The sequence below is a fragment of the Petaurus breviceps genome, unplaced genomic scaffold, assembly GCF_028583685.1.
Source record: "Petaurus breviceps papuanus isolate PSGF00001 unplaced genomic scaffold, PetGlider_PUasm1.0 79, whole genome shotgun sequence".
NCBI classification, from domain to species: Eukaryota; Metazoa; Chordata; class Mammalia; order Diprotodontia; family Petauridae; genus Petaurus; species Petaurus breviceps.
The window spans coordinates 21,611,221-21,624,363 of record NW_027186523.1 but is presented as its reverse complement, the minus strand read 5'-3'; the positions used below and the strand labels follow the sequence as shown (position 1 = coordinate 21,624,363).

General features: G+C 37.1%; 1 protein-coding gene across 13 annotated transcripts in view; it reads right to left on the bottom strand.

The window, feature by feature from the left end:
* The window catches only part of LOC138175868 (semaphorin-3D), a 252,743-nt gene that overhangs the window by 83,916 nt on the left and 155,684 nt on the right, over positions 1–13,143 (bottom strand). For all 13 annotated transcript variants that reach the window (XM_069106478.1, XM_069106485.1, XM_069106477.1 and 10 more), the window contains 2 exons: positions 6,182–6,275; positions 2,409–2,537 (listed from right to left, as the gene is read on the bottom strand). In XM_069106478.1, coding sequence (XP_068962579.1) covers positions 2,409–2,537; positions 6,182–6,275 — 223 coding nt within the window. The remainder of the gene's footprint in view (positions 1–2,408; positions 2,538–6,181; positions 6,276–13,143) is intronic.

Below are 13,143 nucleotides of genomic sequence, written 5' to 3'. Positions count from 1 at the left end.
AAAAAAAACAGCATAAGATCAGAGTAACTTTTTTGGTGCCAAATTAAATATTAAACTTGCCAGATAAACTAATCTAGCCATCATGTCTCTGATTTCTGAGCCCTCCTGTAAGACATTATCCTTATTAAAATTTAGCTTATTAGATTCAGTTAAAGTTCCTAGCCCCTAGCTTTTTGTCATCTATAAAATAGGTAAGCATATTATTCATGTCTTTATCCAAATCACAGGTCCAAACAAAGTCCTATGAGGTATTCCACTCACAATCTCTTCTGGGGATGAGAGCAAACCATCTTTCTTCTTTCAGCCCGATGTTTCAATCAGTTACAAATTCATCTAACCGTATCATTACTTAGCTCATATCTCCCCTGTATATTCAAAATAAACACTGTGTTAACACCTAGGTGACTATATCTTAAATATCCCCCAATTTACCATTCTAGTAACCCTCCCTAAAAATAGAAAATGAAGTTAATCTGATATGACCTATGTAGCCATGTCGACTGCTTCCTTATCTAGATGTGAAATTTTAAGAGGACTGAAGTCTACCTGCCCTATACTTTTCAGACCCTGTTCTCTTCATTTCTTAAAAGGGGGAGGGGAGAGAGAATGTTTGACTTTCACTAGTCCTTTAATACTTCCATGAGTTTCAAAATATCGCCGACAGTGGGTAAGTAATGGCAAATGCCAGATTTCTCAGGACTATGGCATGTGGCACATCTGGGCCTGGTGACCTAACTTATCTAGAGTACCTAGGGTCTCTCTATTTTCCTATTTAGTGGGCTTTGAATTCCCTATTAAGCCAGTTGTGTTCATTTTTTTTCCAGTTCAAAGATCATTCTTCTTCAAAGAGAAATTGGAAGCAAAAGTATTGAATAGTTCTTTCCATCAGCCATGGTCACTTTCCTCATCCTTGCCATGATCCACATCGTTTCCCACAGTATATCTAAGGACTTACAGGGAATATAAAGCCATTGTAAAAATCCTACAGAAATGTAAGATTTTTTATTAACATTTTATTGAGATTACTGAGCATGGAATGACATGGGTGTAGTGTTTTAGGAAGATGAGTCTAGTGAATGGATATATTATGAATTGAAGAGAGGAGGACCTAGCAGTTAGGATGTGGCTGTAGTGCAGAATGAGGTGGTGAGAACTTAGTGGTAAAGGCATTAGTAAGAGAAAAGAAAGGATCTAAGAATTATTTTGAAGTAAGTATTGACAAGGCTTGCTGGTAAATTGGAAACCTTAAAGATGACTCTATGCTTTCTGATAATAGTGGATACCATCAGTTGGGAAACCTGGGAAAGTTACTTTATAGCTCTATAGAACTCAATTTCCTCATCTGTCAAATCCTCGCACAAGCATTATCTAAATCAAAGGACTGCTGTAAGTAATCTTTTTTGTAAACTATAAAGTGCTATATAAACACAAATTCAGCCATTCCTCACATGAAATGACTGACTAATCTATGTCACAAGTATTCCTCTTGAAGTGTGGTACACACTACTGAACTTGCAGATGTGGGCTAGACTCAATTCAAAAGGCCTGCAATGGCAATGTCTGGTCATAGGTAAACAACTGAGTATTAGAGTCTGAGAGTGATTTTAAGAGATGGTTTTCAGTTGAAAAGTAATGAAAAAACAGATTTAAAATCTGAGATATTTTAATGAAAATAAAAAGACAGATCTAAGTCCCTGTCTTTTATCCTTCTATTAGGGCACATAGAACTGATCAATTTTATGAAAATCAGAGTTTTCTTTGGAACCTTTTTTTTTTTTCTGGTCTGCAAATGGATAAAACTTAACTAAGAGTTCCTTTTGGTTACATATACACCAGACACATTTTTCCTAAACTTCAATAATTTTTGTACAGCAATGTAGTTTGTTATAGAGGGAAATAAAAGCTGTATTTTAATTAATTCAACAGATGGTTGGGAAGCAATTTTAAGATTTAACCTCATTTGCAGTTAGTGTAAAAACAGTTTCCTTATCTTCAAACACTTCTCGTACTGGCTAAAGATGGTCTCCCATATTGAAATTTCCAAGTGGTGTGGCAATGACTAAACAAAAAGTGATCTGAAAAATTGGAAATAAAATCAAGAAGGACTTAAAGTGAAGGAGGTTCTTATTATCATACACAGACCACATAAATAATATAAAAGGCATCACATATATAAAAGGCTGGAATCCAGAAAATCTCAAATAAAATTCCAGATCATCACAAACTATAGTATGGTATTTCTGATATCTAGTCTTTTTTTGAGTTAACACCACATTATTCACAACAGAAACATCTAATATTTCACTGAATTCATTTTTGAATCATTTAATGTGAATAGCGAATAATATTTAGCTCTTCATCTTTCCCAAAACAAAGGCAAAAGATTCACAATTAAGTAAACCACTAACCATGGAGCCAGTAGTGTTCTGAAATGTCAGTTCTGATGTAATGATGATCATGAGTAGGGCCAAGGGAACGTGTAAAGGCTGTGTCTTTGCCCAGGAAGTCTGAAGCTGTTCCAGCATAGAGGTACTCATCTGGGAGGGAGAAACATTAGTGAGATCATTAAAAGACATGCCAAAGATTTTAAGTTGAATCAGTTTTGTAGTTTCAAAGATTTATGTCATTATAATATTAGAATATAACTCTTAACAAATCTTAGTTTCCAATTTTAAACAAGTAAGAAAAAGTAACTCATATTCTGTAGCCTAACATGAGAGAAAAAATCCAAATGCTTCTGAATTAATAACTATAAATGTTTTATTGACAAAATTTATCTCTTAGATAAATTCTGTCTCCTCTCCTTGGCAACAATGGAACATTTTGAAAAGTTATGCTGCAAGGAGGAATGGATAATATAATTAACATTCGCTTAACTGATAGAATATCAATGACCATAGCCCATCTTTACCTAACCTCTGCTGAAAGGAATCTTTCAGCACTGGAGTCATTCTTTCATAATTATAACATGCTACATTCCTTGGGTCCAATTATTTCTCTAACAGCTTTGATATACAGGAATTCTGAAAAGGATAAGGATGCTGCCATTACTGCATTCCAAACTTCATCTTGTGAAGTAGAAAACTGACAGGATAGTACCAAGACCTTTCGTGGATATCGTTACCCAAAGATACTGCTTTGGGGCAATTTATTTTATGAGAAATATGTGTACACGAGCAGAGTTCTGCTGAAAGGTTAAATTAGTGTGTTTCTTTAGCTAAAAAAATGTGTTTATGAAATGAATTAACTGTTTCTTGGTGTTGAATTTAGTAGGCCCAAGGTGCATGTTGAATGGGAAAGAATAAAGACTAGAGATCATGAAATGTATGGACCTGCATTAGAGAGCAGTCTCAGAAACAGTTTCATATTATTACTAAACTAAACTTTCTTTAATCCTTCAGATTAAAGCAGAAGCAATGGCTTTATCATTGTACAAAGAGTATTGCTGACATTCTTAGCTCTTGTCCAATTAATCCTCAACAAAAAAAACTTTTCTTGAACTTTGGTCGAAAGTGTTTGGTCTACAGGGCAATGGCCTAAATATTGCTGCTAAATTTATCTGGAAGAACATGAATTGGGTTCTAAATAACCATAAAAACATTGTATAAGTAAACTGAATTTAGGTATGTTTCAGTGCAAACATATAACTATACAGTTTTGTAAGTATTTTACCAAATTAAATGAAATAATTTTAGTGGTACCTTTCACATACCAGACTTTTAATAACTATTTGTTAAAAATAATCAAACTAAATAACAGACCAAATGCAGTTTGTACTTCCCCAAATAATTGTTCTGTTAGAAAATACTTGGCAAACTATAAAATGGTACGTTCTTTATGAAGAAGGAGAAGAAGAAGGAGGAGGAGCACAAGAAGAAATTATAGTTACAGACAATCTAATTGGCTGTGTTCAAACCGCTCTTTAAATTTGCCTTCTGGGTGATTAAAATGACCTATGAATTCCAAACTGGAGAAGGGGAAATGATCGGAGCCTTTAATGTAATGTTTTTAATAAAAGATACACTGGCCCATCTGTCAGATGAGAAACAGAAATCATTTATCTTATCATTTATTTTCTGAGTAGAATGACTATCCATGAGTCATATTTTTTTTTTTGTAACATACACACACATACACACATGCACCATCACTTCAAAGTTCCACCATCTCCACCTCCCTGCTGAATATGAAAATGCCATGATGTTTCACTATTACCATGTTTATTCATACACATGATCAAGAAGTTAAATGAAAAGTGTCTAATTTTGTAAATCAGACCATCACAAAGGAGACTCATAGCTGTTGATGAAATCCAGGGACCATACCATCATTTCATCACCCCAAGTACCAGACCACATAGGGCTCTTGCCATCATGACACTTTTAAGAACTGACTATCCATGTCATCAGAAATTATTAGTTGGATAGAACAGCATGACAAAATTAAGAAACTAGATTAGAGTAGATAGATGTGTTGGATATTAAAGATGGAAACCTTTATAGAAGTATTTGGAATGGAGGAAAGTTGAAATGTCTACTGATCTTAATTTTTTTAAGTTATTTATTTGACTTCATTTATTTATAATCTCAAATATTCCATAATGTGTGTGATTGCATATGGGGGCAAAGAGGGAAGAGACAGACAGGCAGACAGACAGACAGAGAGAGAGAGAGAGAGAGAGAGAGAGAGAGAGAGAGAGACAGAGAGACAGAGACAGAGACAGAGACAGAGTGATCATGAATGTTTTGACATGGTATTTTGACATGGTAGCTATGGTAGCTAGAGTTCTGGACTTAGGATCAGGAAGACCTGGATTCAAATTCTAATTCTGATGCTTATCAGCCTTTCTAAACCTCAGTTTCCTCATTTGTAAAATGAGGGGATTGAATAAGATGGCCACTGAGGTCTTCTCTACAATACTATGAAAATTTAAGAAATGTGTCCAAATTACTTTATACAACTTTTATATTTTATGATTAAATATGTGTACTCCCCTTTAACAAAAGAAAAGAAATAGATGGCTGTAGATATATATTTCATCATCCATAAGTAATCTACCACAGTGATCAAGATCTCTGAAATTCTTCTATCTGACTGTAACCTCCTACTTGTCTGTCTTTTGCTCCCAATTCCTCACTCTTACTGAACCTATTCTTCATCCCGACTGTGATCTCCAGGCCTACCAGTCCTTAGTGCTCTCCCAAACAATCATTCGAACTTTCTTCTCGTTCCATTCCTGAACCTACAGAAAACCAGTCCAACTGTACATTGTCTTCTAAAATGGAATTCCAAGACTCATTTCTTGCTGAATCCAAATCCCACATTACTTCTACTATCCACTTTCTCCAGGCTTTCTGTTGAATGATGCTAGAAGTTAAACAACTATATTGATTGGATCCACTAACAATTTATGTGTTATTTAATATCAACTTGAAGTTTAGTCAATGTTTTTAGTCTTTTTATCTTAAGATAAATCAATATTTTTAGTCTTTTTATTCTTACCTGAATGAAAAAAGCATGGTGGAGTGAATAGAGAGCTGGCCTGGGAGTTGGAAAGATCTAGGTTCCAGTCCTAGCATTAGCAAATACTGGCTTTGAAAGCCTGGGTAAATTAACTAATCTCTATGCCCCCAAGCAACTCTCTAAAATTATAAATTAAAAGTAAGGTGCTGATCTTCCCTGGTGGATTAAATTCTTTACAAAGACCTTTCTACACTAATAACATCACATTTCTTTTTTGCCTTTTGGAGGGCAATTGGGGTTAAGTAACTTGCCCAAGGTTACACAGCTAGTTTTTGTGTGTGTGTGTGTGTGTGTGTGTGTGTGTGTGTGTGTGTGTGTGTTAAGTGTCTGAGGCCAGAACCGAACTCGGGTCCTCAGACTCCGGGGCTGGAGCTCTTACTCACTGCTCCACCTGGCTGCCCCCTAACATCACATTTCAATTAAAAATAAATGCAATGAAATTCTTCCCTAAATGATTCTCTACCACAAGAGAGTTTAAATGAGAGATTTTGGGAGTTATGGGAAACTGTTATTGGAAATCCTATTGAAAATTAATATAAAGTAGCTCTGACATCTTTATGTAAGTCAATAGTAAAATATGATTTAATTTGTAAATATCTATTGTGCATAGTCTTTAGGAATCATCACAATCTAAAAGGAGACATGCATTTGATCTTACCTGTCATTACTGAAGCAAAAGGCTGCTGAGGATCAAAAGGACATTTCAGTCTGCCAGATTCCAAATTATGTGTGTCCAGCTTGAACATGATTTCCTGTATATGAGACATGTTAATATAAATATGATTTGAAAGCATAAATTAGTTTCTGGAATTTAAGAACTAAATTCTAACTCTGCCTCAAGACTGAATAAATGAATGAAAAAGCATTTATTAAGTGACTACTATATGTCAATTACTATGCTCAATTCTAGGTATACAAACTGAAAAACCAAGAAAACAGATACAAATATAAAGAGAAAAATCCTGCTCTCAAGGAGCTCACACTCTAGAGGAAATAACAAATTTTAAAAAGTTCAGGTAAGGGCAGGGCAAATAGAAAGGCCCAAAAGTAATCTGGGTATAGCTACAGGCTAAAAGGTAAGACTCAGAAGTCCTTAGGTACCTTTAGTAGGTCTGATGACAGTGACTAGGGCCTTCAGGGCATTTGGGTCAGGGAAGGTGAAAAGGCCGGGTGGTCATTCATCTCATCAGATAAAACAGAGTTGGGGAGTCCCAACTAGGCAAAAGAGGGAGGTAACCACAAGTGATGAGAAGTCTTCCTGTTGCCAGGCTTTCCCAGGTGGGTTAGTTAGTTTAAGATGATATCTGGTGATATCACTCCACAATGAACTTATTTCGAAGTCTGTGTGCCATACAGATCCCAAGAGGGTCACAGAGCATAGAATGCCAGAGTCAGCAGCAAACTAGGAGATCCTCTGGACCCATTCACTCAAAAAATATTTAAATATCTACTATGTGATAAGCCTACTCCTTGGCTTAGCATTTGAAACCTTTCACAGTCTGGATCCAGACCTTTTTTTTTCAGATTTATTTAACATCAATCTTCACATAGCTACATTATAACTGAACTAGCTTATTTGGAGCTTTCTGTCCCCAAGCCTTCATACAGCCTCTCTTCTGGTTTTTGTTTTTTGCTTTTTTGGAGGGGGGAGGGCAGGGCAATTGGGGTTAAGTGACTTATTCAAGGTCGCATGGCTAGTTTTTTGTGTTGTGTCTGAGTCCAGATTTGAACTCCGGTCCTTCTGACTCCAGGGCTGGTGCTCTATTCACTGCCCACCTAGCCTCCCCCAGCCTAACTTCTGTAACTAGAAAATATTATTTTCTCACTTTGGGATGTCTACTTTCCTTCAAAGGTTAGCTACTAGAAAGTTTATTGATTTACCTGTACTTGAAATGTCTATGTATTGTCTAATTATAGGCAGAAATATTACCTTTTTGAAGGGGCAGAAGTTGTCAGTCAGTCAACAAGCATTTATTAAGCCCTTTCTATGTTCCAGATATTATGCTAAGTGATGGGAAGACAAAGAAAAGGAAAAATAGTCCCTACCCTCCAGGAGCTCACATGCCAACAATTATATAAACAAGATTTTTACAGGATGAATTGGAGATGATTTCACAGAGAAGGCATTTAGTATAATGGAGACTGAGACAGGCATCTTTTAGAAGGTAGGACTTTTACATGAGAATTGAAGGGAGGAGACAGATTTTATAACTGATCTAGAAAGCAACAGGGAGCAGCCTGAGTTTATTAAATGGGAGAGGGAAAGGGAGAGGAAAAGTCAGACACTCTGATAGCTAAGTGGAGATTGGTCTCAAGTGAGGAGAGACTGGAGGGAGGGAGAACAACCAGAAGGCTGCTGCAATAATCTAGGCACAAGGTGAAAGTAGTGTCGGGGAGAAAAGGGATCATGTGGGAGAGAGATTTTAAAGGTAGAACTGAAGCAACAAGACTGGACAACTAATTGGATAAGGGGTTGGGGATAAGAGAGAGTGAGGAATTGAGGATAATACCTAGGTTGAAAACTTAAGTGATTGGGAAGATGCTCTCAATGATAACAGAAAGTCAGGAAAAGTGATGGGCTTTGGAGAAAAGATGAGTTCAGCTTTGGACATGTTGAATTTAAGATGTCTATGGGGAATCCATTTAAGATTTCCAATAGGCAGTTGGAGATGGAAGACTGGATGTGAGTAGAGAGGTCAGGACTGGATAAACAGAAATGAGAATCATCTGCATAGAGATAATAATTGAATCCATGGGAGTTGATGAGATCACTAAGCAAAAGAATTTAGAGAAAGAGAAAAGAGCCCAGAATAGAACCTTAGGGGATAGCCACAGTCAGCATAAATGATCTGGATAAAGACCCAGTAAAAGAGATTCAGAAGGAATGAGTCACCAGGTAGGAGGAGAAGAACTAGGAGAGAGCAGAGCTGTAAGAACTTCAAAAGAAGACAGGATCAAGAAGAGGATAACTGACAGTGCCAAAGGTTGCCCAGAAGTCAGTAAAGATGAAGACTGAGCAAAAGACATAAAATCATTTGGCAATTATGAGATCATTAGTAATTTTGAAGTGAGATATGATTTCTGATGTCACTAATATAAGAAATTTCCAGTGTGGAAATGCCCTCCATGGGTGTAGATCAGCAACTCTTCTGTAACTTTTAATCTCAGAGAGTTGCTTAAGGGTTCTGAGAATTAAATCAGTCAGGCAGTGGACAGTCAACATGGGATGGGCCAGGCACTATTTTCAGAACTAGGGACAGAAAGAAAAAAAAGACAAAAATAGTATCTGCCCTTAAGGAAGATACAATGGGAGAGATGATATATTGATAATTAGGTTCTCTCTCTCTCTCTCTGTCTGTCTCTGTCTCTCTCTCTTTGTCTCTGTACACACATACACACACACACAGACACACACACACCAACTAGATGGAAAGTAATCTGAAAGAGGAGAGTACTTGGAGCTAGGGCGACTGGGAAAGAAAGTCCTCCTTAAGTCATGCTGCTTCTTAGAGCTACAATGTTCCCCCAAATTCTAAATAATAAGGCTTATCCTCAAAAATTTATGAGGTGTCTATTACATGTAGAGTACTCCGTTGTTTCCATAAAGAAAGTGTTTTTCTGCAATTATTAGAAGCATTCTTGGTTGTGATCTCATTTTCTTCTGGGCATCTAATCCATTCAAGTTGTTCAAACAACGCTTTTGAAACTTCCATGTCATCCCTGGCACTCTAGTGAGCAAATCCAAAGCAAGCAGCTTCTTCACAGCGCTGTTGATGCATGAGGCCAAAATGCCCTGTTGGAGTATTTTCACTGTTGTGAAAACAGTACGCGCTTTAAAGTCACTCAGTTGTTTTGGCTCAGACAGCTATTTTTACAACAGTGGCCTCAGATAACACAACCCTGGCAGCTTTTGAATGCTGGGGAAGAAGCATCGTCTTAGATTCCACTTTCCAAGAAAAATAGGAATGCAAAATCAGCACAGCCCCATGACCCTTTGGCAGTTCCATAAGAAAGACAGCATGAGCTATCCAGAAAGAAGTGGGACTCACCACATGTGGAAAGGAATACATATTATCTGTCCAGAAGATGTTCTACAAGGAGTATCTGCAAACCTGTGTCATGGAGCTCTATGAACAAGTTTTATAACTTAATAAAACATTTATTAGGTGCCAACTATGTGTTAGGCACTATGTTTGGCCCTAAATCAGGAAACAATGGAAAATAATCTAGTGTCTACATTTTAGCAAGGCAGGAAATGATGTAAAAGACCTTTAGGGAAGGGTGGGATAAGTGGCCCCTAAAAAGGAATTTTAATAAATCTGTTTGATGTCTCTTATTATTAACTTACATTTTCATTTCACTGATGTTCAGCAAAGTCACTTTGCAAGGATGAATATTTTAATATAGCTATTCTTGAGAAAAAAATTAATTTTCCATAATTTTATACTAACAGAATTAATGAAGTAGAGAATTAGTGAATTTTTGAGAAAGGATGAAAACATGGAAATGTCAGTCTCAAGTATATCATTAGGTGTTACAAAAGGGCAGGTGCTAGTGAAAAAATGTGATTATGCAGCTTACATCAAAGGAAAAGAAATTGAGCGGAGACACCCTAGACAATTAGCCTCAACTGGATATGTTGAACATTGATGTATTTAAGGTATTTTTTTTTTCAAAGCAATCGGGGTTCAGTAACTTGCTCAAGGTTACATGGCCAGTCATTTCTGGGTGTGGTGCTAAGTATCTGAGCCCGGATTTGATCCCCAGGTCATCCTGAAACTGGAGCCAGTGCTCTTACTCACTGAGCCACCTGGCCGCCCCTATTTAAGGTATTTTAAAAAATATTTTACCCTCTTGTTTATGGACAAATCTGTGTTGTTAGCACAGCCATCTCCCCTTGTAGCCACTAGCAATAAAAAAATTTTTTTAATTAAAATAAAGAACATAAATGATGAACCTATGTAAGCATAATAGAGAAACAAATAGCCAGTTTCACTGGTATCCACATAGTGCAAAATGACCTACAAGAATGCCTTCAGTGTGCTGGGAGAATGGGAGGTTCTACAGGAGAACGTAGGCCTTAGGACTCACAAGAATCATAGATCTAGATCTGAAGTAGACCTGAGTAGCCATTAAATTAAACCCCCTTATTTTATAGATGAGTAAACTGTGTCCAAGAGAGGTGTAAGTGACTTATCCCATGGTCACAAAGGGTCTAAGGTGAGATTTGAACTCAGGTCTTCCTGACTCCAAGTTCAGTGTTTTATACATTCCACCAAATGGCTCTCATTTTATAGCTAAGGAAATTGATATGTAGAGAGGTGAAGTGACACTCCCAATGACATGTGGGTAAGAAAACAGAGCTAGGATTAAAAGCCAGTTCTGATTGGAAATTTCTGACCTGAAATCCATGTCTTTTTCTCTTGTACCAGTTTGTCTCCAAAAGAAGCTCAAAGCTTTTAGACCAGGTATGGGGGAACCTGCGGCCTTGAAGCCATATGTGGCCGGCCCTCTACGTCCTCAAGTGTGGCCCTTTGACTGAATCCAAACTTCACAGAAAAAATCCCCTTAATAAAAGGATTTGTTTGTAAAACTTGAACTCAGTCACAAGGCTGCTCCCAAGGACCTAGAAGGCCACATATGGCCTCGAGGCCGCAAGTTCCCCATCCCTGCTTTAGACTGTCATTAAAGTCCTCTACATGTTAGTCTGAGTGCTTGAGTCCTAAAACCTGTATTAGATCTCCAGCTCTGATATTTATTATCAATGTCATGTTGGACAAGTCACTGAACCTATTACAAACTCAGTTTCTTCATTTTACATAACAAACATCTGGTCTCAAACACTCACTAGCTGTGTGACCCTGGGCAAGTCACTTAACCTCTATCTTCCTCAGTTCCTCATCTGTAAAATGGGGACATATTGCAGAAGGAAATGGCAAACCACTCTAGTATCTTTGCCAAAAAATTAAACTTACAAAGATTTGGACACAACTGAAGACTAAATAAGCAATGGGAGGATGTAGACAAGGCCTGCACAGGATAGGAAGGTGTGGATGGGTTATTTACAGTAATAAAGAGAATTCCCACATCAAGGAGATCACAGACCCATTTATGAATTGAAGTAAAAAAATGGTGGGTGGAAGTAACCAGACTGGCAAAAATTAAGAAAATTAGGGGAAAGGTCGGGACACAGGTCAGGAGCACAACTTTTTACAGGAGAGACTTTCCCATGTTGGCACCAAAAGAGAAAATGGGAGAAATTTCTGCATTCTGGAGAAATGAAATGTGTAAAAGGTGGTGAGAGAGAGAAGTACCAGAGCAAAAAATGTTACCCAATATCACAACAGAAATGATTCTCCCCTGCAGTACTGCTGAACATATCAAAAGAGGGGCATTTTTATCACACTAACAAATGCATCCAATTAGTTGATTATGAGACACCCTTCCCCTCTTCCCTAGTAAAATGTTTCTGATCTGGTGATAAAAAGAAAAAGAAGAGCAATTTTATTTTTAAAAGGCAGTTAGGTGGCACAGCAGACAGAACAATGGACTCGGAATCAGGAATATCTGAGTTCAAATCCTACTTCAGATACTTGGTTGCACAACCTTGGGCAAGTCACTAAACCTCTTTTATGCTGTTTCCTCATCTGTAAAATGGGAATAATAACAAAATCTATCTCACAGAGTTGTGAGAATCAAGAGAGGACACATGCATAGTGCTTTGCAAAATTTAAAGAATTAGGTAAATGCTATTACTATTAAAATGATTTCACAGATAACTTTGCTATTCCAAAAATTTAGGTGTATCTGTATTCCTTTTGAGGAAATTACTCTGTTATGCCTGCGTTTAATATATTTAGCTAAAAAATTAAGAGTAATAGTAACATCAGCATACTTTAATAATTTATAAGAGAAATTCACTAAAATTATAATCAGATAGATATATGGATATTATACAAAGTTCTTGGGTGAATTTTTCATAAAAGCAGTTCAGAGAGTTTTCCACCAAGCCTGTCAAAGAAATACCCAAGACCTGTGACCAGCTGAATACTCTATGGACTCATTACCACCTGTCCACTCAGAATTCTCTTACTCAGAAAACTTGTAATTTTGACTGCCTTAGGGTTTTTTGACAGCCCCAAACTCAAGTAATTAGCTCCATCTAAATTTCCTTTCAGCAGCTCTGATTTTAGGAGCTGCAGAAGAACATTTGCCTTTCTCAGCAGATTGTAAGCATTTGGCCTTTGGCCTCCGGCCTCAAAACACACCTAACCTGTGGAGCTATGCAATATAATTACACACTCTGCTATGAATTACTGTTTAGGTATTACACTTCATCAAAGCTGGCCAAGAAAACATAATTCCAGCAACCTAGAAGGATGGATTCAAGGGCCTTCTCCCATTAGTTTTCTTTTCCTGCTTAATGGAGTAAATTATCCGTGCTGGTTTTCTTCAGACACTTGAGTCTGGGCTAGGTAACTCAGATGATTGGGGCATGCATGGTATTAATGGGAAGCAAGACAATAGATCAGAATTCTTTTTGAGTCAGTTACTTTTTTCAATGGAAAAACACCTCCACTAATAATTACAAAACATACTAGACTAGGTGATTATGTGGGT